At 48.7% G+C, this 23,993-nt stretch overlaps 1 protein-coding gene across 6 annotated transcripts; it reads right to left on the bottom strand.

The window, feature by feature from the left end:
- Positions 1-23,817, bottom strand: SHPK (sedoheptulokinase). Of its 6 annotated transcripts, XM_058164019.1 has the most exons (9): positions 23,341-23,464; positions 16,557-16,835; positions 15,722-15,925; positions 14,665-14,806; positions 10,435-10,618; positions 7,607-7,759; positions 5,620-5,795; positions 4,040-4,240; positions 7-3,017 (listed from the first exon to the last, which is right to left on the bottom strand). In XM_058164019.1, the coding sequence occupies exons 3-9, from the start codon at positions 15,899-15,901 to the stop codon at positions 2,584-2,586; spliced, it is 1,470 nt and encodes a 489-aa protein (XP_058020002.1). In that variant the 5' UTR covers positions 15,902-15,925; positions 16,557-16,835; positions 23,341-23,464; the 3' UTR covers positions 7-2,583. The 6 variants fall into 6 exon arrangements, with proteins under 6 accessions (XP_058020006.1, XP_058020005.1, XP_058020002.1 ...); XM_058164023.1 differs by lacking the exons at positions 10,435-10,618; positions 16,557-16,835 and adding an exon at positions 23,594-23,817 and having other exon boundaries at positions 1-3,017; positions 14,665-14,794; positions 23,341-23,463; XM_058164022.1 differs by lacking the exons at positions 16,557-16,835; positions 23,341-23,464 and adding an exon at positions 23,594-23,801 and having other exon boundaries at positions 6-3,017; positions 14,665-14,794.
- Positions 23,818-23,993: the final 176 nt, after the last annotated feature.

Raw genomic sequence — 23,993 nt, 5'->3', positions numbered from 1 at the left:
ATTATTAGCTCTGTCCCAAAAGAAAGTCGGAGATCGTTTTTCCTCACAAGTTTAATGTATAATCTTTTGGTCCCTTTTTTCCTTTTTTCGAAAAATTTTAAATTCTGAATTTTGATCATGTAACCGGGGAGATATTGGTTGTAAGTGTGAAAAACAATCATAAGTCACTTGTTTTTTAGTTCTGTTGTAACTTTGGTCACTAAATAAACTGTTGCAAGTCAAGGACTTACTCATTACTTTGCTCCTTCGGTGGAAAGCTATGGCCAATCTAGACAGCGTACTAAAAAGCAGAGACATCACCCTGCCAACAAAAGGGCGTCTAGTCAAGGCTATGGTTTCCCAGTTGCAATGGATGGCTGTGAAAGTTGGACCATAAGGAAGGCTGAGCGCCAAAGAATGGAGGCCTTTGAACTCTGGTGCTGGAGAAGACTCCTGCGAGTCCCTTGGACTGCAAGGCGATCCAACCGGTCAGTCCTAGAGGAGATCAACCCTGACTGCTCTTTAGAAGGCCAGATCCTGAAGAGGAAACTGAAATCCTTTGGCCACCTAATGAGAAGGAAGGACTCACTGGAGAAGAGCCGAATGCTGGGAAAGATTGAGGGCAAAAGAAGAACAGGACGTCAGAGAACGAGGTGGCTGGATGGAGTCACTGAAGCAGTTGGCGTGAGCTTCAATGGACTCCAGAGGATGGTGGAGGACAGGAAGGCCTGGAGGAATGTTGTCCATGGGGTCGCGATGGGTCGGATACGACTTCGTAACTAACAACTATGATAAATAGACAGATAGATGGATAGATAGATAGATAGATAGATAGATAGATAGATAGATAGATAGATAGATAGATAGACAGACAGATAGATATAGATCAATCGATCCAAGGGAATCCTGCGAGTCCCTTGGACTGCAAGGCGATCCAACCTGTCAGTCCTAGAGGAGATCAACCCTGACTGCTCTTTAGAAGGCCAGATCCTGAAGATGAAACTCAAATACTTTGGCCACCTAATGAGAAGGAAGGACTCACTGAAGAAGAGCCGAATGCTGGGAACGATGGAGGGCAAAAGAAGAAGGGGACGACAGAGAACGAGGTGGCTGGATGGAGTCACTGAAGCAGTCGGCGTGAGCTTCAATGGACTCCAGAGGATGGTGGAGGACAGGAAGGCCTGGAGGAACGTTGTCCATGGGGTCGCGATGGGTCAGACATGACTTCGCGACTAACAACAACAACGAAGTCAAGGACTGCCTGTAATCAAGAGGGGAAGCCATCTAGAAATTTCCTGACAAGGAGAACCCTTAACCAGTGGAACGGCTTGCCACCAGAGGTTGCGGGTGCTCCAACACTTTTTAAGAAGAGATTGGACAACGATTTGTCTGGAATGGCATAGGATCTCCTGCCTTGAGCAAAGGGTTGGATCAGAAGATCTCTAAGGTCCCTTTACAGCTCTATTCCGATTGATTCAGTTATAGAGAGACCAGGTATCTCAGCTGCAAATTTATGACATAAGATCAAATTTATGACATACATTTAGGCCAAAAAAATAAAATGCACTGGTACCGTATATGTGGTACCTTGCTCAATAGTAGTACCTGTGAGAGGGATCTTGGAGTCCAAGTGGACAACCATTTAGATAGGAGCCAGCCGTGTGCAGCAGCTGCTAAAAAAGCCAACACAGTTCTGGGCTGCATAAACAGAGGGATAGAATCAAGATCACGTGAAGTGTTAATACCACTTTATGAGGCCTTGGTAAGGCCACACTTGGAATATTGCATCCAGTTTTGGTCGCCACGATGTAAAAAAGATGCTGAGACTCTAGAAAGAGTGCAGAGAAGAGCAACAAAGATGATTAGGGGACTGGAGGCTAAAACATATGAAGAACGGTTGCAGGAACTGGGTATGTCTAGTTTAATAAAAAGAAGGACTAGGGGAGACATGATAGCTGTGTTCCAATATCTCAGGGGCTGCCCCAAAGAAGAGGGAGTCGGGCTGTTCTCCAGAGCACCTGAGGGTAGAACAAGAAGCAATGGGTGGAAACTAATAAAGGAGAGAAGCAACTTAGAACTAAGGAGAAATTTCCTGACAGTTAGAACAATTAATCAGTGGAACGACTTGCCTGCAGAAGTTGTGAATGCTCCAACACTGGAAATTTTTAAGAAAATGTTGGATAACCATCTGACTGAGATGGTGTAGGGTTCCTGCCTGGGCAGAGGGTTGGACTAGAAGGCCTCCAAGGTCCCTTCCAACTCTGTTGTTATGTTATGTTATGTTATCTCCTGACTTGAGCAAAGGGCTGGATTAGAAGACCTCCAGGGTCCTTTCGAGCCCTTTTGAGTCTAAGATTCTATGATTCCTGACTGACCTCAGAATTCGATCGCCTGCCCATAGTTAATGTTGATCCCTTTTATGGGGAAACTCATCAAGAGAGAGAAGCAACTTAGAACTAAGGAGGAATTTCCCAACAGTGAGGAACAATCAACCAGTGGAACAGCTTGCCACCAGAAGTTGTGGGTGCTCCATCGCTGGAAGTTTTTAAGGACAGCCATTAGTCTGGAATGGCGTAGGATCTCCTGCTTGAGCAGGGGGTTGGACTAGAAGACCTCCAAGGTCCCTTCCGGCTCTGTTGTGCCGTAATTCCTCTTCAGCATCACGTAAGCCGCGCCCACGGCTGCATCGGCGACTTTGCCGTAGACCACGGGGAGAGCGAAGGCCTTCTCCACTTCCTGCTTCATCACCTCGTTTCGGCAGAGTCCGCTTCCGCTGGCCACGATCCGTTTCGCCCCGGCCTCCTTCAAGCTCGCGGAGGGCAGCATGGAGTGCAAGTTTCGGACTATCCCTCGGCACAAGGCCCGGACCACGTGCCCCAGGGAAATATCGGAGGCCGCGATCGCCGTCACCGAAGCCAGACTGGCGGGTGCGTGCCGTTCTCCGAAGACGGTGGGGCAGATGTGAAGACGGGTATCGGCGTGGCTCAGCCCGGCTTTGATCATCGGCTGGTAGAGAGCCGATTCGGAGGCTTCGATCCCTGCGAACGAAGGAGGAGAAGGTGGAGCAGGAATTGAGGTGAGCGGGGAGACCCTCGACTTACGACCGCAATGGAGGCCAAAATTTCAGTTGCTGAGCGTGACATTCGTTAAAGGGGAGGAGGAAGAGGAAGGGAGGAGGAAGGAAATGGAAGAAACTAAGGAAGATGAGAAAGTGAAAAGGAAGGAAGGAAAGAATGAATGTAATGGGGAAGGAAGGAAGGAGAGAGGAAGATAAGGAAGGAAGGAAGGAAGGACAGAAAAAGGAAGAGGAGGGAGGAAGGGAGGAGGAAGGAAATGGAAGAAACAAAGGAAGATGAGAAAGTGAAAAGGAAGGAAGGAAAGAATGAATGTAATGGGGAAGGAAGGAAGGGAGAGAGGGAAGATAAGGAAGGAAGGAAGGACAGAAAAAAGGAAGAGAGGGAGGGAGGAAGGGAAAGGGAGGGAGGGAGGGAAGGAAGGAGAGAGGAAAGAAAAGAAGGATGGGGAGGGGGAGGAATAAGGAAGGATGCAAGGGGGAGGGAGGGAGGAAGGAGAGAGGGAAGGAAAGAAGGAAGGAAAATGGAAGAAAGGAAGGAAGGAAGGAAAGAAAAAAGGGAGGGAGGATGGAAGGGAGGGACGGAGAAAGGAAGGAAGGAGAGAGGAAAGAAAAGAAGGAAAGGAGGACGGGAGGGAGGGAGGGGGGAGCAGGAAGGAAGGAAGGAGGGAAAGAAGGAGGAAGGATGGAATGGGGAGGGAGGAGGGAGGAAATAATGGGAAAGGAAGGAAGGAGAGAGGGAAGATTAAGGAAGAAAGGAAGGGAGGGAGGGAGGAAGGAAGGAGAGAGGGAAGAAAAGGAAGGAAGGACGGGAGGGAGGGAGGGGGGGGAGGAAGGAAGGAAGGAAGGAAGGAAGGAAGGAAGGAAGGAAGGAAGGAAGGAAGGAAGGGCTTACAAGACTGAGGACAGCAAAGCCCACCCCTTGTGTTCCCAGAGCTAAGCGAAGCCCCCTCCCCCCCCCCAGCACCCCCTCCCGAAAGGCTCTACCTAGCTCAGCCATCCATCCAACTAGCATCTTCACGAAAGTCGCCATCACGTTTCCGCCGTTGAGCGAAGCAGCCACTGCCAGGTAGCGGTTGTCGAAATACGGGAAATACTGTACGGGGGAATTCGGATCGGGGGACTCCACGGGCTGAAACCCGGGGGGCATGGAGACCGCCAGCTGGGCCGAGGTCCCGACGTTGAGAACTGGACAGGCGAGAGAGAAAATTAAGTCGAAACAAGGCCGCGTCCCTCTCCGTTGCTCAACTCAGTTACGTGCAAAAGTATTTCACTTATCAAGGTTTACAAACAATCCTTCACGTACGACCACAAGGGAGGCCAAAGTTCCTGCTGCTAAGCGAGACGGTTGTTAAGTGACTTCTGCCCATTTTCCTGTCACTTCCTCTTTCTCCCTGTCACAAACGCCTCTCTCCCTCCTAACACTGATGATGTCAAGTAGTTGGGTCATGAAATGTCTGCAAGAAAACCACCAAAGCTCAGAAAGCACCAAGGACCCCCTCCTTCTCCTCCTCCTCTTCCTCCTCCTCCTCCTTCTCTCCCCAACCCCCCCTTCCTTCCAGCATTGATGATGATGTTACCTAGTTGGGTCATGAAATGTCTGCAAGAAAACCACCCAGCTCAGACGACCCCCACAGTCCTCCTCTTCTTCCTCCTCTTCCTCCTCCTCTTCCTTCCTTCCTTCTTTCCTTCCTTCCTTCTTTCCTTCCTTCCTTCCTTCCTTCCTTCCTTCCTTCTAGCACTGATAATGTTCCCTAGTTGGGTCATGAAAAGTCTGCAAGGAAACCACCCAGCTCAGAGACCACCAAGGACCCCACAGTCCTCCTCCTCCTCCTCTCCATCCTTCCTTCCTTCCTTCCTTCCTTCCTTCCTTCCTTCCTTCCTTCCTTCCTTCCTTCCTTCCTTCCTTCCTTCCTTCCTTCTAGCACTGATAATGTTCCCTAGTTGGGTCATGAAACGTCTGCAAGGAAATCACCCAGCTCAGGGAGCACCAAGGACCCCCACAATCGTCATCTTCCTCCTCCTCCTCCTCCCACTCTACCTCCTCCTCTTCCTCCTCCTCACAAACCCCTCTCCCTTCTAACATTAGCCTCTGTGGGAAGGGCCTCTGGTGGTTCAGACTGCTAAGACAGTCTGTTATTAACAGCAGCTGCTTGCAATTACTGCAGGTTCAAGCCCCACCAGGCCCAAGGTTGACTCAGCCCTTCCATCCTTTATAAGGGAGGTAAAATGAGGACCCAGATTGTTGGGGGCAATTAAGTTGACTTTGTATATAACATACAAATAGATGAATAACTATTGCTTAACACAGTGTAAGCCGCCCTGAGTCTTCGGAGAAGGGCGGGATATAAATGCAAATAATAAAAAACAACAACACTGATGATGTTAACCTAATTGGGTGATGAAGCGTCTGCAAGGAAGCCACCCAGCTCAGAGACTATTGAGGACCCCGCACAGAACCAAATTTCTCTACAAGCCTAAAGTTACCTTTTACCTGCAAAGCGGAATAAACTTCCCACGCTCAAAGTCAACACTTCCATCCTTGGAAGTCTCAGCGGCCACCTCACCTGCATCGCTGTTTTCCGACATGCAAGAGTAAACCGAGCACTGGAAATCGCCCAGGGCTACCCCAACCTTGGTCCCGGCTGGGATCCGGTGCCACGCCTGGCAGGTTTCCCCAGCAAGATCTCCGGAATCGACCACTTCAGGAAGCAAGCGGATAGGAAAGCCGGAGCTTTTCAAACTAAAAAAAAGAAGTGGGAACAAACAAGGGGTTTATCGAGGCGGAAGAATAACACGGGTAAGTCCTCGACTTACAACCAAAACTGAGCCCGTATTTTCCGCCGCTGAGCGAGACAGTTGTTAAGTACGTTTTGCCCCATTTAACGACTTTTATGGCCACAGTTGTTAAGTGAATCGCTGCCGTTGTGAAGCTAGCCACATGGTCGTTAAGTGAATCCGGCTTTCCCCATGGACTTTGCTGGTCAGAAGGTCGCAAAAGGGTGTCATGTGACCCCGGGACACTGCAACCGTCGTAAGTACATGCCAGTGGCCAAGCGTCAGGGATCCATGGGGATGCTGCAACGGTCATAAATGTGAAAAACGGTCATAAGTCATTGTTTTCAGTGGCTTTGTAAGTCAGGGTCACTAAATGAATGGTTGTAAGTCGAGAACTGCCTGTGTTCCGTTTTTATGGTTCTTTATGCCATTTCTAAATTGCTTTGATTGCTGCCTTAGTTTCATTTCTATATTTATTCTATTTTTAAGACCATCCACCACAATCAATGCATTTAAAATAATAAGAACATTTTCAAAACTTAACTTAAACATTAAACAATGTGCTTTAAGATGGGTGGACTTCAGCTCCCAGAATTCCCCGGGCAGTCATGCTGGCTGGGGAATTCTGGGAGTGGAAGCCCACCCATCTTAAAGCATGCAGGCTGGGGGATTCTGGGAGTGGAAATCCTCTCCTCTTAAAGCAGGCTGGCTGGGGGATTCTGGGAGTGGAAGCCCACCCCTCTTAAAGCATTGCTGACTGGGGGATTCTGGGAGTGGAAGTCCACCCCTCTTAAAGCATGCTGGCTGGGGAATTCTGGGAGTGGAAGTCCACCCCTCTTAAAGCATGCTGGCTGGGGAATTCTGGGAGTGGAAGTCCACCCCTCTTAAAGCAGGCTGGCTGGGGGATTCTGGGAGTGGAAGCCCACCCCTCTTAAAGCATTGCTGACTGGGGGATTCTGGGAGTGGAAGTCCACCCCTCTTAAAGCAGGCTGGCTGGGGGATTCTGGGAGTGGAAGTCCTCCCCTCTTAAAGCAGGCTGGCTGGGGAATTCTGGGAGTGGAAGTCCACCCCTCTTAAAGCAGGCTGGCTGGGGAATTCTGGGAGTGGAAGTCCACCCCTCTTAAAGCAGGCTGGCTGGGGGATTCTGGGAGTGGAAGTCCACCCCTCTTAAAGCATGCTGGCTGGGGAATTCTGGGAGTGGAAGTCCACCCCTCTTAAAGCAGGCTGGCTGGGGGATTCTGGAAGTGGAAGCCCACCCCTCTTAAAGCATTGCTGACTGGGGGATTCTGGGAGTGGAAGTCCACCCCTCTTAAAGCAGGCTGGCTGGGGGATTCTGGGAGTGGAAGTCCTCCCCTCTTAAAGCAGGCTGGCTGGGGAATTCTGGGAGTGGAAGTCCACCCCTCTTAAAGCAGGCTGGCTGGGGAATTCTGGGAGTGGAAGTCCACCCCTCTTAAAGCAGGCTGGCTGGGGAATTCTGGGAGTGGAAGTCCTCCCCTCTTAAAGCAGGCTGGCTGGGGAATTCTGGGAGTTGAAGTCCACCCCTCTTAAAGCAGGCTGGCTGGGGGATTCTGGGAGTGGAAGTCCTCCCCTCTTAAAGCATGCTGGCTGGGGGATTCTGGGAGTGGAAGTCCTCCCCTCTTAAAGCATGCTGGCTGGGGAATTCTGGAATTCCACCCATATTCAAGTTGCCAGGTTTGAGACGCATCAGCGCGCAGAGTGTAGCGTGAACTGTGTATGGGGTGGCCGGGCTCCCTTTGAGGCCATGCTCAAGCTTACAGTTTAGTGTTCCAGGATTTTTCTAGGCTACTGAAGTATCCCCAGGCAGCAGCATTTTGCACGGACATCTGGGGCTTCTCTCGGCCGCAAAGCATGGCTACGACGTAGTCCTGGATGGTTCCAGCAGCAGTGAAGGGCGTCAGGGAATCTGGCCTAGGCAGTAAGGAAAGACAAGATAGTTCAGACAGATAGACAAACAAACAGAATGAAGGGAGGGAGGGAGGGAGGAAGGAAGGAGTGAGGGAAGGAAAGAAGGTGTTCTGTCCCCCTTTGCCTCCGTCCAAGCGATGGTTTAATTAGCCGGCACTATCAGCTCTGGCAGCAAAATAGCAAGCGTCTGCCAAATGTCTCTGTTATCTCCCTCGACGCCGATGAATCACCCAGGAACAAACAGTACTTTTTTAAAAAAAAATTGAATTTATATGCCGCCCTTCTCCGAAGACTCAGGGCGGCTTACATTGTGTTAAGCAATAGTCTTCATCCTATTTGTATATTTATATACAAAGTCGACTTTTATTGCCCCCAACAATCTGGGTCCCCATTTTACCTACCTGATAAAGGATGGAAGGCTGAGTCAACCTTGGGCCTGGTGGGACTTGAACTTGCAGTAATTGCAAGCAGCTGTGTTAATAACAGACTGCTTAGTCTGTTGAGCCACCAGAGGCCCCTTCTGGTGGCTTCAGCTCTCAGTTAGCAGTTAATTTGCCTGCTACGAAGCGGCACAGCAGCTCTGGCTGCCTTTATATCCTGTGGGGTGTGGCTCCATGACTCAGCCCTTCCTAGGCCTGCCCCACCCCTGCTTCTATTGTTCCCGCCTCTCCTGCCTACGAAACCTAGGGTCCAGCCAGGCCTGATTGCCATCAGCTGGGTCTGCAGGCGTGGCCTGGGGGGGGGAAAGAGTCAGGGGATGGAGGCCTCGTTATCTCCTCCACCTGGCCTGCCTCTGGCTCCAGGAGCTGAGCCAGGGAAGCCGGTGCTCCCGAGGTAAGTCCTGATGGCCCTTCCCCCTCACTTTCCAAGTCACTTTCTGGCAGGGGGCCCGGCTCGGGGGGCGCAGACACAACAGAAGGAAAGAAAGATGGAAGGATGGAAGGGAGGGAGGGAAGGAAGGATGGAAGGTACATCTATTGGAAAAACTGAGTGGCATAAAAAATTATATATATATATATATATATATATATATATATATATATATATATATATATATATATATATATATATATATATATATATATATATATATATATATATATATATACATACCGGTATACACACACACACACACTCAACTTTCAACAATTCATTTAGTGACCGTTCAAAGTTACAGCAGCACTGAAAAACTTATGACTGTTTTTCAGAGTTACAACCTTTCCAGCATCTTCGTGATCACGCGATCGAAATTCAGATGCTCGGCAACTGACTCGTATTTATGACGGTTGCAGTGTCCCGTGGAGGGGTGTGTGTCACGCGATTCCCTTTTTGAGACCTTCTGACAAGCAAAGTCCGTGGGGAAGCCCCCCGATTCACTTAACAACCGGATTACTAACTTATCAACTGCAGGGATTCACTTAACAACAGTGGCAAGAAAGGTCGTAGAATGGGGCAAAGCTCAGTGAACCATTGTCCACCCTTAAAAAGAGAAATATTGGGGCTCCGTTGTGGCCGTAATGGATGATGTTATCTAGTTGGGTCATGAAACGTCTGCAAGGAAACCCCCAAGATCAGAGAGCACCAAGGACCTCACAGTTCTCTCTTCCTCCTCCTCCTCCTCTTCTTCCCACCCTCCTTCTCCCCTCCCTCCTCTCCCTCTTGTTCCTCCTCCTCTTCTTTCTCTTCCTCTCTTCTTCCTCCTCTTCCTTTCTTCCTCCTTCCTCCTCCTCCTCCTCCTTTTCCTCCTCTTCCCTCCTTTTCTTCCTCTTCCTCTCCTCCTCCTATTTTCCCTCCTTCCTCCTCTCTCTCCTTTTCTTCCCCTCCTCCTTTCTCTTCTTCCTCCTTTTCCTCTTCCTTTTCTTCTTCCTCCCCTTCCTCCTCCTCCTCCTCTCCTTTTCTTCCTCTTCCTCTCCTCCTCCTATTTTCCCTCCTTCCTCCTCTCCTCCTTTTCTTCCCCTCCTCTTCTTCCTCCTCCTCTTCCTTCCCCTTCTCCTATTCTTTCCCCTCCTCTTCCTCCTTCTCCCCTTCCTCCTCTCCTTCTTCCTTCTCTTCCTCTTCCTCCTCTTCCTCCTCTTCTTCCTCCTCTTTCCTCTTCTTCCCCTACCTCTTCTTCCCTTCCTCCTCATTCTCTTCCTTTTCTTCCTCTTCCTCCTCCCCCTCTTCTTCTTCCTCCTCTTCCTCCTCTCCCTCCTCCTCCTCCTTTTTGCAAACGCCCCTCTCTTCTAGCACAGATGATGTTCCCTAGTTTGGGTCGTGAAACATGTGCAAGAAAGCCACCAACTGCACAGAGTGCCAAGGACCCCTCATTTCGACCCCAAGCCACAGATATTCTCCGTTAAAAACAGGGGTCTCCAATCTTGGGAACTTTAAGATATGTGGACAACTCCCAGAATTCCTCAGCCAGCAACTTTAAGACTTGTGGACTTCAACTCCCAGAATTCCTCAGCCAGCAACTTTAAGACTTGTGGACTTCAACTCCCAGAATCCCTCAGCCAGCAAAGTGGGCAAAGCAGGCTGAGGAATTCTGGGAGTTGAAGTCCACAAGTCTTAAAGTTGCTGGCTGAGGAATTCTGGGAGTTGAAGTCCACATACCTTGAAGTTGCCAAGATTGGAGACCCCTGGTTAAAAACCATGACCCTTGGAGGAAGCCCCGCCCAACGTCCGAAGGGCTATCGTACCTGTTCTTCAAGAGCCAGAAGATAGTGGCGCAGCCGTAGCCGGAAGACACGCTGAGATGCGAACGCAGCGCAGGGAGGGAAGAGAGGAATTTGGGGCTGCAGCGGCCATCTTGCCAGGTGATGAGGTGACTGACTTTGTCCGGCTCAAAACTCCACCGGCCTCCACTTTCGGTCCATTTGCTACCTGGAAGAGGCAGGTGAGGGTTCAGGTGGAGGAGCGCCAAGGACCAGGCTAATCACAGCCCTGCTTTTCCGTTGTGTGTGTGTCGGCCGTCCTTGACACACAAAGCCCACTGTGTTGCACATTATTTAAACAGGTACCGTGTTTCTCTGAAAATAAGACCCTGTCTTATATTTTTTTGAACCCCCAAATAAGTGCTCGGCCTTATTTTCAGGGAGGTCTTATTATTTCGGGGCTGTTGTGGTCCGCCAGCAGCCTGCGGAGCTGGCAACGGAGTTGGACAGCGATGAGGCTGAGGAAGAACATGGGCCAGTCCTGGAGGCTAGGGAAGGCCCGGATGAGAGCTCTGCGTCGGAGGCAGAGAAGAGGCCAGGGCCATCAGGGAGTGAAATGCGGACTCCGGAGCCTCCAGAGACTGATAGTAGTGAGGCAGAGGAATAGGAGGAGCCTGTTCCTAATGCACGCTTGAGAAGAGCTGCCAGAAGGCAAGAGCAGCTCAAGCAAAGAGGACGACTCAGGAGTAAGGCCAAGAGATGACTGGCCCCTCCCATAAGGCTTAAAAGACCAGCAACGGCGTTTGGGCTCTTTGCTAGAAAACAACTTTGATAGGATTTCTCCTTGTCTTCCTGCATTTATTTCTTGTTGGTGTCTTCTGCTTTTGAACTTTTGCCAAGAAAAGCCTTTGGCAGTTTGCCTAAATTAGACCAAGGTTGGTGATAAGACTGAAAAATTGTGTTTTGAAGAATTTGTTTCGATTTATTTTATTTATTTATTTATTCAAACTTTTATACCGCCCTATCTCCCGAAGGACTCAGGGCAGTTTACAGCTTTATAAAACATAAATATAATATAAATACATGTTAAAACCACATTTAAAAACTTATTCCATTAGGCCAAATTTAAAACTATAGTTAAAATACAAAACCCCATTAAAATTAAATTTATAAAAATCAAACCCTAGGCCAGCCCTGCACGGATAAATAGATGTGTCTTAAGCTCGCGGCGGAAGGTTCGGAGGTCGGGAAGTTGACGTAATCCTGGGGGGAGCTCGTTCCAAAGGGTGGGAGCTCCCACAGAGAAGGCCCTTCCCCTGGGTGTCGCCAGTCGGCATTGCCTGGCGGACGGCACCCTGAGGAGTCCCTCCCTGTGAGAGCGTACGGGTCGGTGGGAGGTAGTCGGTGGCAGCAGGCGGTCCCATAAGTAACCCGGCCCTATGCCATGGAGCGCTTTGAAGATGGTCACCAAAACCTTGAAGCGCACCTTGAAGATTTAGTTTGGACGACCTGAGAATGAGTTAATTCTCAGCTGTTCTAATAAAGTTTGTTTGTTTTCGAACTGTTCGCATCTAATACTGCCTACTTGGGCCTGGATCACAACAGGGGCTCCACTTGGCATCTTTTATTTATTTATTTATTTATTGTTTTAATTTGTATACCGCCCTTCTCCCGAAGGACTCAGGGCGGTTTACAGCCAGATAAAACAAGAATATAAAAATTAAGAACATTATTAAAAAGTTTATTCGATTTGGCTAACAGATAAAATTAAGTAAAAACTAAAAACTTAAGTTAAACTCCAATTAAAAACCCCGTTTAAAATATTAGGCCAGCCCTGCGCGACGGAACAAGAATGTCTTCAGCTCGCGTCTAAAGGTCCGGAGGTCTTTAAATCTTACCTGATTTCCAGCTCTGTCTCTCTAACCCTAACCAGAGGAACTGGTGGGAACTGGCTGTGCATGCAGTTAAGTATTTTCAGGGAGGGCTTATTTTAGCATATGTGCTCAAATGCCTAATTGGGCTTATTATCCGGGGGTGTCTTATTTTCAGGAAACAGGGTAGTCGTCGACTTACATTCATTCATTCATTCTGTCGTGTCCCACTCCTCCGCTGACGGCCGGGTCAGGAGAATCCGAATCAGGCTTGCCTCTGCAGCTCTGCCCAAAGTCCTAGCAAAGTCCTCAGAGCAGGCAGGAGACCAGAAAGCGACTTCAGCAAGATAAGGTAGACTTTTGCCTGACTCAGAGACTGCCAGAAAGCAGATCCTTTATATAGGCCATGGGGTGTGGCTCCATGACTCAGCACTCATTAAGGCCTGCCCCTCCCTTCCTTCTGTTGCCTCCGCCTATCCAGTCTTCTGATGCGAGGGTCACTCCAATCAGCAGCTGTTGGAAATAAACTTTCCTCAGGCTCACATGCTGTGGAGGAGGAGGAGGGGTCTAGCTGCTCCATTTGCCTGGGCATGGAGCCAGGGCTGGGGCCGGGGGGTACTCCCTCCTCTGCAGCCTGCTTGGACATGGAGCCAGGGCTGGGGCCGGGAGATGCCCCCTCCTCAGCCTGTCTGGGCATGGAGCCAGGGCTGGGGCCGGGAGATGCCCCCTCCTCAGCCTGTCTGGGCATGGAGCCAGGGCTGGGGCCGGGAGGACATTCTTCAGCGTTCGGAAGCAGATAAGCAGACCCCGGCTGCGGTGAGAGCGGGCAAGACACAACACATTCATTCATTCATTCATTCATTCATTCATTCATTCATTCATTCATTCATTCATTCATTCATGAGATTTATATTGCCGCATGAGAATTCACATGGCAACTCAAGGCAGTTTACAAGAATATAAAAACAATAAAACCATTAAAAGAGAGGATCGTAGATAATAAAATAAAATAACCCCCCCACTACCCACCACCGTGGCGACAGCACCTTGCACGAGCCATTTAATGGGCTCCATCCAGGGTTGGGCTGCTGGGGGTTCAGGAGAACCTCTAGCTAAGATTCTGGGCACCCCCAAATCCTACTCCTGGCTGGCCCCGCCCACCCTGCCCCACCCCTCCCAGGACTCTCCACGCGGCCCATTTTGGATGCAGGTAAGAGCAGGGGGCGCATGGAGGCTCAGGGAGGGTGAAAAATGGGGCTACCGGAAGCTTGTGAAGGCTGGAAACAGGCCCATTTCTGGCCTCCGGAGCCTGGGGAGGCTGTTTTCATCCTCCCAAAGGCTCAAGAAAAGCCTCTGGAGTCCGGGAAGGGCAAAAATGCTGTGCAGGAGGCTGACTAGGCCACTCCCACCATGGCCACGCCCATCCAGCAACCGGGCAGAGAACCCCTTGCTAAAAATTTTGAAGCCCACCCCTGGCTCCATCCCATTCTAACTTCCCCAGGCCCGATCTGGTCCGAATCAGGAGCATTTCACTCCTGACTTGTCTGAAGGGATGTAAGGTTTGCTGCCTAAGTAGGGGGTTGGACTAGAAGACCTCCGAGGTCCCTTCCAACTCTGTCGTTCTGCTATCTTCCTTCCTTTCTTCCTTCCTTCCTTCCTTCCTTCCTTCCTTTTTTTCCTCATCACTGGAGGTTTTCAAGAAGAGATTGGACAACCATTTGTCTAAAATGGCACAGGTTCTCCGGCTTGAGCAGGGGGGTTCGACTAGAAGACCTCCAAGGTCCCTTCCAACTCTGTTATTCCATTCTAAGGAGAGATCCAACCCCTCAGAACTAAGGAGGAATTTCCTGACAGTGAAGACAATTCAGGAAGTAACGATGTCTGGGCGGGTGGGTGGAGCCTTGCGCTGCCGCCGTTACCGGTTTGCCGAATTATCTGCCGCCGCCGCCAGTTCACCCAAACCGGTGGAACCAGTAGCATTTCACCCCTGATTAAAGGCCTAAAACATATGAAAAACAGTTGCAGGATTTGGGTTTGGCCAGTCTAGAGAAAAGGAGGAGGGGGGAGGGGCACATTATAGCAGTCTTAAGAGTATTTGAGGGGCTGCCCCAAAGAAGAGAGGGGGGTCAACTTATTTTCCAAAGCACCTGAGGGTAGAACAAGAAGCAATGAATGGAAACTAATCAAGGAGAGAAGCAACCTGGAATTGAGGAGAAACTTCCTAATAGTGCAGAAAATTAACCAGTGGAACAGCTTGCCACCAGACATGGATGCCGGAGGCTTTCAAAAGGAGACTGGACAGCCATTTGTCTGAAATGATATAGGGTTTCCTGCCTGAGTGGGGTTGGACTAGAAGACCTCTGAGGTGCCTCCTAACTGCGTTCTTCTACGTTCTAAATCTCACCTTTTCCAGCTTCCCAAAACATCACCCCGTGCATTTGTCCAGAAACGCCAATGCAGCAAACTCTTTGCGTAAAAGCCGGAGGAAGAGTCAGCAGACAACTGTTTAAGGCTTCGATGATTCCGTGGACATCCTGTTCATTCTCCTGAGAAGGAAGGAAAGAAAGAAAGAAAGAAAGAAAGAAAGAAAGAAAGAAAGAAAGAAAGAAAGAAGGGAGGGAGGGAGGGAGGAAAGGAAGGAAGGAAGATGAGAAGGAGGGAGGAAGGGAGGAAGGATGGAAAGGAGAGGGAGGAAAGGAGGGAGGAAAAAAGAAAGAGAAGTAAGGGAGGGAGGGAAGGATGGAAGGGGAAGGGAGGAAAGGAGGGAGGAAAAAAGGAAGAGAAGGGAGGAAGGGAGAGAGGATGGAAGGGAAAGGGAGGGAGGGAGGGAGGAAAGAAAGAAAAAGAAAGAAGGAAGGAAGGAAGGAAAGAAGGAAGGTGGGAGGGAGGAGGGAGGATGGAAGGAGAGAGGAAGAAAGAAGGAAGGGAGGGAGGGAGGAAGGATGGAAGGAAGGAAGAGAAGGGAGGAGGAAGGAAGAGAAGGAGGAAGGAGAGGGAGGAAGGAAGGAAAGAAAGAAAGAGAAAGAAAGAAAGAAAAAAGAAAGATGGAAGGAAGGAAGGTGAGAGGGAGGGAGGGAGGGAGGGAAGGAAGGAAGGAAGGAAGGAAGGAAGGAAGGAAGGAAGGAAGGAAGGAAGGAAGGAAGGAAGGAAGGAAGGAAGGCTTTATGAAACTAATTCTCAATTAGCCATTACAGGATTCTCTGCGTCAAACTGAAAATCGGATTCTCCAGACTATGAATCAGAAATCAAAAGCTGATCAGGGATGGAATGTAGGTCCCAGAAGAATTAATCAGTGAAACGATTAATGCCTCCAGAAGTTGTGGCTGCCCAATCACTGGAGGTTTTTAAGAAGAGACTGGGCAGCCACTTGTCTGAAATGCCACAGAGTCTCCTGCTTGAGCAAGGGGTTGGACTAGAAGACCTCCGAGGTCCCTTCCAACTCTATTCTCTATTCACCTTACCCGCAACTGAGCATCTTTGATGGGCACATCGGCCTGCACCGGCTTGGTGCAGCTGGCGACCAGGGATGGGCCCTTGTTCGTTTTCTCCAGCAGGGCCACTTTGACGGACGTGGTACCCAGATCGATGCCAAGGATGCACGGGGCGGGCAGCCCGTCGGCGCTCCGTCTCTCCTGCGCCATCCTTCAGGCCTGGAATCTGGACCGCTGCCGGAAAAACGAAACCAGGTTAAAACCTACACCTGCTCAACTGGAGAGACTGGAGCGGAACAAATTCTGGATGCTTTTTAAATCACTGTTTTTAAGATGTCCTTATTGTTTTCAATCTAGACAGCATCCTAAAAAGCAGAGACATCACCCTGCCAACAAAAGTTTATTTATTTATTTATTTATTTATTAATCATACTTTTATACCGCACCATCTCCCGTAGGACTCAGGGCGGTTCACAGGCATATTAAAAACAATATAATAAATAAGCATTAAAAACCCAATTAAAACTAAATATTATCATAGCCAAATCACTAAAAACGGTAAAAAGCCATTAAAAAACCCTTAAAATTTAGTTAAAACATTTTATTTTTAGGTGCATAGTCAAGGCCATAGTTTTCCCACTTGCAATGAATGGCTGTGAAAATTGGACCATAAGGAAGGCTGAGCGCCAAAGAATGGAGGCCTTTGAACTCTGGTGCTGGAGAAGACTCCTGCGAGTCCCTTGGACTGCAAGGCGATCCAACCGGTCAGTTGAGGAGGAGATCAACCCTGACTGCTCTTTAGAAGGCCAGATCCTGAAGAGGAAACTGAAATCCTTTGGCCACCTAAAGAGAAGGAAGGACTCACTGAAGAAGAGCCGAATGCTGGGAAAGACTGAGGGCAAAAGAAGAAGGGGACGGCAGAGAACGAGGTGGCTGGATGGAGTCACTGAAGCAGTCGTTGTGATCTTAGATGGACTCCAGAGGATGGTCGAGGACAGGAAGGCTTGGAGGAACGTTGTCCATGGGGTCGCGATGGGTCGGACACGACTTCACAACTAACAACAACAACAACAACATTGTTTTCAGTTTGCCACGTAGGTTTTGAACTGGAAGCTGCCCAGAGCCATGGATTGAAATGGCGGCTCTAGAAATCGAATAAATAAATTCGAATATAAGAAATGGAACAAATCCAGCCATCGAATAAATGTAAAAAACGGCTGACTTTGAATGAACCAAACAAATACAGCAATCGAGTCGTTATACAGGCAATCCTCGACTTAAAAGACCACAACTGAGCCCCAGAATTGGCGAGTGAGAAAGTTGCTAAGTGAAGTTTGTCTCATTTTGTTCGACTTTTGTCTTGCCACAGTTGTTAAGTTGGTAACATGGTTGTTAACGGAATATTGCTTCCCCGTGGATTTTGCTCGTCAGACGGTCGCAAACGATGGTCACATCTGAAGGTAAATCACGCGACCAAGGGGAATGCTGCTCTTTTATGATATTTTATTTTATTTATTTTTTGATCCAGTGAAACCTGCTTTTGAAGAGATGTTCAGTGGGTGTTGTGTCTTGCCCGCTCTCACCGCAGCCGGGGTCTACTTATCTGCTTCCGAACACGGAGGAATGTATGCCTCCCGGCCCCAGTCCTGGCTCCATGCCCAGACAAGCTGAAGAGGAGTGGGCACCTCCCGGTCCCAGCCCTGGCTCCATGCCCAGACAAGCTGAAGAGGAGTGGGCACCTCGGTCCCAGCCCTGGCTCCATGCCCAGGCAAGCAGACAGCTAGACCCCTCCCCCTCCTCCACAGCATGTGAGCCTGAGGAAAGTTTATTTCCAACAGCTGCTGATTGGAGTGACCCTCGCATCAGAAGACTGGATAGGCGGAGGCAACAGAAGGAAGGGAGGGGCAGGCCGGGATAAGTGCTGAGTCATGGAGCCACACCCCATGGCCTATATAAAGGATCTGCTTTCTGGCAGTCTCTGAGTCAGGCAAAGTCTACCTTATCTTGCTGAAGTCACTTTCTGGTCTCCTGCCTGCTCTGAGGACTTTGCTAGGACTTTGGGCAGAGCTGCAGAGGCAAGCCTGATTCGGATTTCCCTGACCCGGCCGTCAGCGGAGGAGTGGGACATGACAGTGGGCCTTCCTTACTTTTGGGTAAGCAAGGATGGACCTCGACATACGACCATTTGTTTAATGACCGTTCAAAGTTATGATGACCCTGAAAAAAGGGACGTACAATCGGCCCTCGCACTTATGTCCATCGCAGTATTCCTGTCGTGTCCCACTCCTCCGCTGACGGCCGGGTCAGGGAAATCCGAATCAGGCTTGCCTCTGCAGCTCTGCCCAAAGTCCTAGCAAAGTCCTCAGAGCAGGCAGGAGACCAGTAAGTGACTTCAGCAAGATAAGTTCGACTTTGCCTGACTCAGAGACTGCCAGAAAGCAGATCCTTTATATAGGCCATGGGGTGTGGCTCCATGACTCAGCACTCATTAAGGCCTGCCCCTCCCTTCCTTCTGTTGCCTCCGCCTATCCAATCTTCTGATGCGAGGGTCACTCCAATCAGCAGCTGTTGGGAATAAACCCTCCTCAGGCTCACATGCTGTGGAGGAGGGGGAGGGGTCTAGCTGCTCCGTTTGCCTGGGCATGGAGTCAGGGCTGGGGCCGGGAGGTGCTCCTTCTTCTGCAGTTTGTCTGGGCATGGAGCCAGGACTGGGGCCGGGAGGCATACATTCCTCCGTGTTCGGGAGCAGATAAGAAGGCCCCGGCTGCTCTGAGGGCGGGCAAGACACAACAATTCCCGCTGTCACACGAGCAGAATTTGGGCAGTGGTCATGTGACCGCCATTTGCAATACAGGTAGTCCTCAACTTACGACCACAACCAAACTTTCTGTTGTCAAGTGAGATGTTTGTTAAGTGAGCTTTGCCCCCATTTTTACGACATTTCTTGCCACATTTGTTAGGTGAATCGCTGCTGTTGTGAAATTAATAACTTGGCTGTTAAGTGAATATGTCTTCCCTCTTGACTTTGCCCGTCAGAAGGTCGCAAAAGGGGATCGAATGACTCCCGGATACTGCAAACCGTCATAAATACGAGTCGGTTGTTAAGCATCTGAATGTAAATCACGTGACCATTGAGGATACAACGGTCACAAATGTGAAATATTGTCATAACTCACAATTCTTTATGGGCCAAGTGTGATTAGACGCACAAGGAATTTGTTTCCGGTGTGTGTAAGCTCTCAATGTACATACGATATACGTATTTTTGTCCAGCGCTGTTGTAACTTCGGTCACTAAACGAATTGTTGTAAGTCGAGGTCTACCTGTATTGATCTGTTAGAAGTTAACAGATGTGAAGACCTATGTGTACCTACAAGGAACTTGCGAATACACAGTAATAACAAACCTTGGTTTACACCTAAACTTAAGCAGCTACGACATTCCAAAGAGGAAGCCTACAGAAAAGGTGATAAAATGCTGTACAATCAGGCCAGAAATGCACTAACAAGGGAGATAAGAGCAGCAAAAAGAAGCTACTCTGAAAAGCTAAAGAATCAATTTTCAGCAAATGAACCAGCAAACATGTGGAAAACTCTTAAAAATATCACCGGCTATGGCAAACCTCCTTCCCAGGCTGAAGGTAATCAACAACTGGCAGATGACCTGAATGAGTTTTACTGCAGGTTTGAAAGGAAACTACAGCCACCTATCTCCACAACCCCCATCTCAGACACAGCAACAACAGCCAAGCCTCCTACAACTGACCCCATTTCATTGGGTTCACAACCCCTAGTGATCACAGAAAAGGAAGTGCAGGACCTATTTCACAGACAAAAGCCAGGAAAAGCTCCAGGCCCAGACAAGATAACTCCTTCTTGCTTAAAAGTCTGTGCTGACCAATTGGCCCCCATCTTCACCCATATTTTCAATAAATCACTAGAGATGTGCTATGTTCCTTCTTGCTTCAAACGCTCTACCATCATCCCAGTGCCGAAGAAGCCCACCATCAAGGAACTGAATGACTACAGACCAGTTGCTCTAACATCTGTAGTCATGAAAACCTTTGAAAGGCTAGTGCTTTCCTACCTGAAAACCATCACGAATCCGCTTTTAGACCCCTTGCAATTTGCATACCGAGCAAATAGACCAACAGATGATGCTGTTAATATGGCTCTGCACTACATCCTACAACATCTTGAGTCTCCAAAGACCTATGCAAGGGTCCTCTTTGTAGACTTTAGTTCAGCATTCAATACCATCATTCCAGACATTCTTCTAACTAAGCTAAACCAGCTACAGGTACTGTACAGACTTGTAAGTGGATCACAAGCTTCCTAACAAACAGGAAGCAGCAGGTGAAGCTAAGCAAGATCACATCAAATACCTGTACAATTAGCACAGGGGCCCCCAAGGCTGTGTGCTCTCCCACTTCTCTTCTCTCTGTATACCAATGACTGCATCTCCAATGATCCATCTGTTAAGCTACTGAAGTTCGCAGATGACACAACAGTGATTGGTCTCATTCGAGGCAATGACGAATCCGCATATAGACGAGAGGTCGAACGACTAGCCTTGTGGTGGAACCAAAACAATCTGGAACTGAACACACTCAAAAGCGTAGAAATGGTGGTAGACTTTAGGAAAAACCCTCCCATACTTCCACCTCTCACAATACTTGACAACACAGTATCAACAGTAGAAACCTTCAAATTTCTGGGTTCTATCATATCGCAAGATCTCAAATGGACAGCTAACATCAAAACATCATTAAAAAGGACAACAAAGAATGTTCTTTCTCGCCAACTCAGTAAGCTCAAACTGCCCAAGGAGCTGCTGATCCAATTCTACAGAGGAATTATTGAGTCTGTCATTTGCACCTCTATAACTGTCTGGTTCGGTTCTGCAACCCAACAAGAAAAACACAGACTTCAGAGGATAATTAGAACTGCAGAAAAAATATTTGCTACCAACTTGCCTTCCATTGAGGACCTGTATACTGCACGAATCAAGAAGAGGGCCGTGAAAATATTTGCAGATCCCTCGCATCCTGGACATAAACTGTTTCAACTCCTACCCTCAAAACGACGCTATAGAGCACTGCACACCAGAACAACTAGACACAAGAACAGTTTTTTCCCGAAGGCCATCACTCTGCTAAACAAATAATTCCCTCAACACTGTCAGACTATTTACTGAATCTGCACTACTATTAATCGTTTCATAGTTCCCATCACCAATCTCTTTCCACTTATGACTGTATGACTATAACTTGTTGCTGGCAATCCTTATGATTTATATTGATATATTGATCATCAATTGTGTTGTAAATGTTGTACCTTGATGAACGTATCTTTTCTTTTATGTACACTGAGAGCATATGCACCAAGACAAATTCCTTGTGTGTCCAATCACACTTGGCCAATAAAATTCTATTCTATTCTATTCTATTCTATTCTATTCTAAAAAGCCTCTGATCTGCCTCCCCCGCCACTACTTTTCATAAAATACGATGCTTCCTTAAAGATAACATGCTGGAATCAATCAATGTTTAAAAGAGGTGGGAATTTTTTTTTTTTTTTTGCATTTATATCCCACCCTTCTCCGAAGACTCAGGGCGACTTACACTGTGTCAAGCAATAATCTTCATCCATTTGTATATTATATACAAAGTCAACTTATTGCCCCCAAAATCTGGGTCCACATTTTACCTACCTTATAAAGGATGGAAGGCTGAGTCAACCTTGGGCCTGGTGGGGCTTGAACCTGCAGTAATTGCAAGCAGCTGCTGTTAATAACAGACTGTCTTAGCAGTCTAAGCCACTCAAGGACCCTTTGCACCTAGGTCTGTTTTTCTGAAAATTTTCCTAAGAAAAGTCATATGTCTGATTAGAGAGATATTTTTCTGAGAAAGGCGATAATTAGAAGAATATTTCCTCTAGTCATAAAAAGCCATGTGTTTCCTTTTTTTCCCCTTTCTACCGCAGGCTGTGAGCTCAATCCTAGGTAGATGGAGGCAGATATTTCTCTCTCTGGGCACAATCAGAATATATCTGCTGCGAACTCCGCATTGGCGACAGGAAGGGCATCCGGCCAGTAAACACTCGGCTCCATTCGGCTGCCCTGATTCCACCCCGATGCAAGGGATTATGGATTCATTAAAAGACAAAACAAATAAATAAAATCATACATTACATGTAAATTGTGATTTATGATCTATGACCTATCACCATGATGGCGAACCTGTGGCACACATAGCCATATTCGTGGGCACATGAGCTCAGCTGCGGCACGCATTTGTGTGCCGGCCACCTGAGTTTCGGGCCTTCTGGGCCCACCGGAAGTCGGGAAGCAGGCTGTTTCTGGCCTCCGGAGGGCCTCCAGGAGGGTGGGGGGTAAGGCCCATTTTTCGCTCTCCTCAGGCTCCAGAGCCTTTCTAGGAGTCTGGGGAGGGCGGAAATGGCCTTCTCCCACCCCCTTGGAGGCCCTCCGGAGGCCGGAAACGGCCTGTTTCAGAGGTCGGGAAACAGGCCATTTCTGGCCTTCGGAGGGCCTCTGGGCGGGGGTGGGGAAGGCCATTTTCACCCTCCCCAGACTCCTAGAAAGGCTCTGGAGCCTGGGGAGAGCGAAAAATGGGCCAACTGGGCCCATTGTGCCATCACGTGCCAAAAGCAGGGGGAGCGCAGGGCGGGTTGCGTGTACATGCGCGGGGAGACAAGGCGCATAGAATTATGGGTGTGGGCACGCATGCGTGTGACCCTCTCGTGCTCCCCTTGATTTTGGCACGCAACGGCCAAAAGGTTATCCATCACTGACCTGTCACTTTTATAGTATGTGCGAGAGCTTACGCACCGGCGACAAATTCTTCATGCGTCCAATCAAAATCAGCCAATAGAGAATTCTATTCTGTACCATTCCTATTCCTATTTCTATTCTTTCACCAAAGGCTTAAAAATCCTATAAAAATCTGGCCAGCTGCCCCCAAAGGCAAACCTTGCACAGGTAGTTCTCGACTTACAACGGTTTGTTTAGTGACCGTTCAAAGTTACGACGCTGAAAAATGTGACTTGTGACCATTTTTCACCCTTATGACCATTGGTGGCCTCATTCCTGTGGGCATGGGATCAAAAATTCACACGTTTGGCAACAGGTTCATATTTATGTCCCAAGGTCACGTGATCCGCTTCTGTGACCTTCCCAGCACAGCAAAGTCAAAGGGGGAAGCCAGATTCACTTAACAACCAGGTTCCTAACTTACCAACTGCAGTGATTCACTTAACAACTGTGGCAGGAAAAGTCGTAAAATGGGGCAAAACTCACTTTGCAATAGAAATCCTGGGCATAATTGTAATTTATTTGGCTGCCCCCTCCCCCTAATCTGTTCACCGCCCTGAGTCCTTCGGGAGAAGGGCGGTATACAAATTAAAATATTATTATTATTATTATTATTATTATTAATCTCAGCCCACCCTAGGGGGCTTATAAACAACCTTGCAACAAGCAAAGTGAGGGAGGAAAGCTGAATTCACTTACCAACCAGAGTGATTCATTTAATGACCGCAGTCACAAAATTGGGTATAACTCACTTTGCAGCTGCCTCACTTAGGGATGGATAGTTCCTGTCCCAATTGTGGTCGTAAATCGAGGCCTACCTGCAAGCAGGCTGGCAAGCCTTGCTAATTTATTCAGATGTCCCAGGTTTCCATTATCCCAGGCCATGCTGCACGATGGGTATTGGAGTCCCACACATCTGGACAAGAAAGGGCCCAAAGAGGCTAGGGAAGAGAAATGCAACCTCAAAGATAAGCCAAAGAAAAAAAAAGGAGATCCCACAGCCTTTAAACCCTCCCACCCCCAGTCCAGCTTGCAGAGATACATGCAATAAAACAATAAATTCATAATGACCAGCAATGCAATTAAAACGGAGCAGGAAGCTGGAGCAATGCAGAATAGCTTTCAGGCCTCATTTTCCAAGCATAGCTTTCCCCTTCAAAGAAGGTAAAGTTGGGTGGATCGCGCTCCAGGCTGGAAAAGCAGCTGCGAACGGCAGAAAAATCAGCTTTAAAATGAACTTTGGAGCAAAGTGGAAGTCCGCCACGCTCAATATGGCGGCCATCGTGACGCGGCGGCCATCTTGAAAAGGTCCCCGTCGTATTTGTGCCGTATAAATGGCTTCGACACATCCAATATGGCGGACTGAGACCCGCGGCCGCCATGTTGGGCGTGCCCTAGCTCTCTCTTAATCATCCCCGCCCGGACGCAATCGTTCAGCTGGGAAAGCCCCCGGACGCATGCGCGACTCGTT

Source organism: Ahaetulla prasina, chromosome 1 (assembly GCF_028640845.1).
Source record: "Ahaetulla prasina isolate Xishuangbanna chromosome 1, ASM2864084v1, whole genome shotgun sequence".
Classification (NCBI taxonomy): domain Eukaryota; kingdom Metazoa; phylum Chordata; class Lepidosauria; order Squamata; family Colubridae; genus Ahaetulla; species Ahaetulla prasina.
Note: the sequence above shows the minus strand (reverse complement) of the source record. Positions and strands in the feature narration are given on the sequence as shown.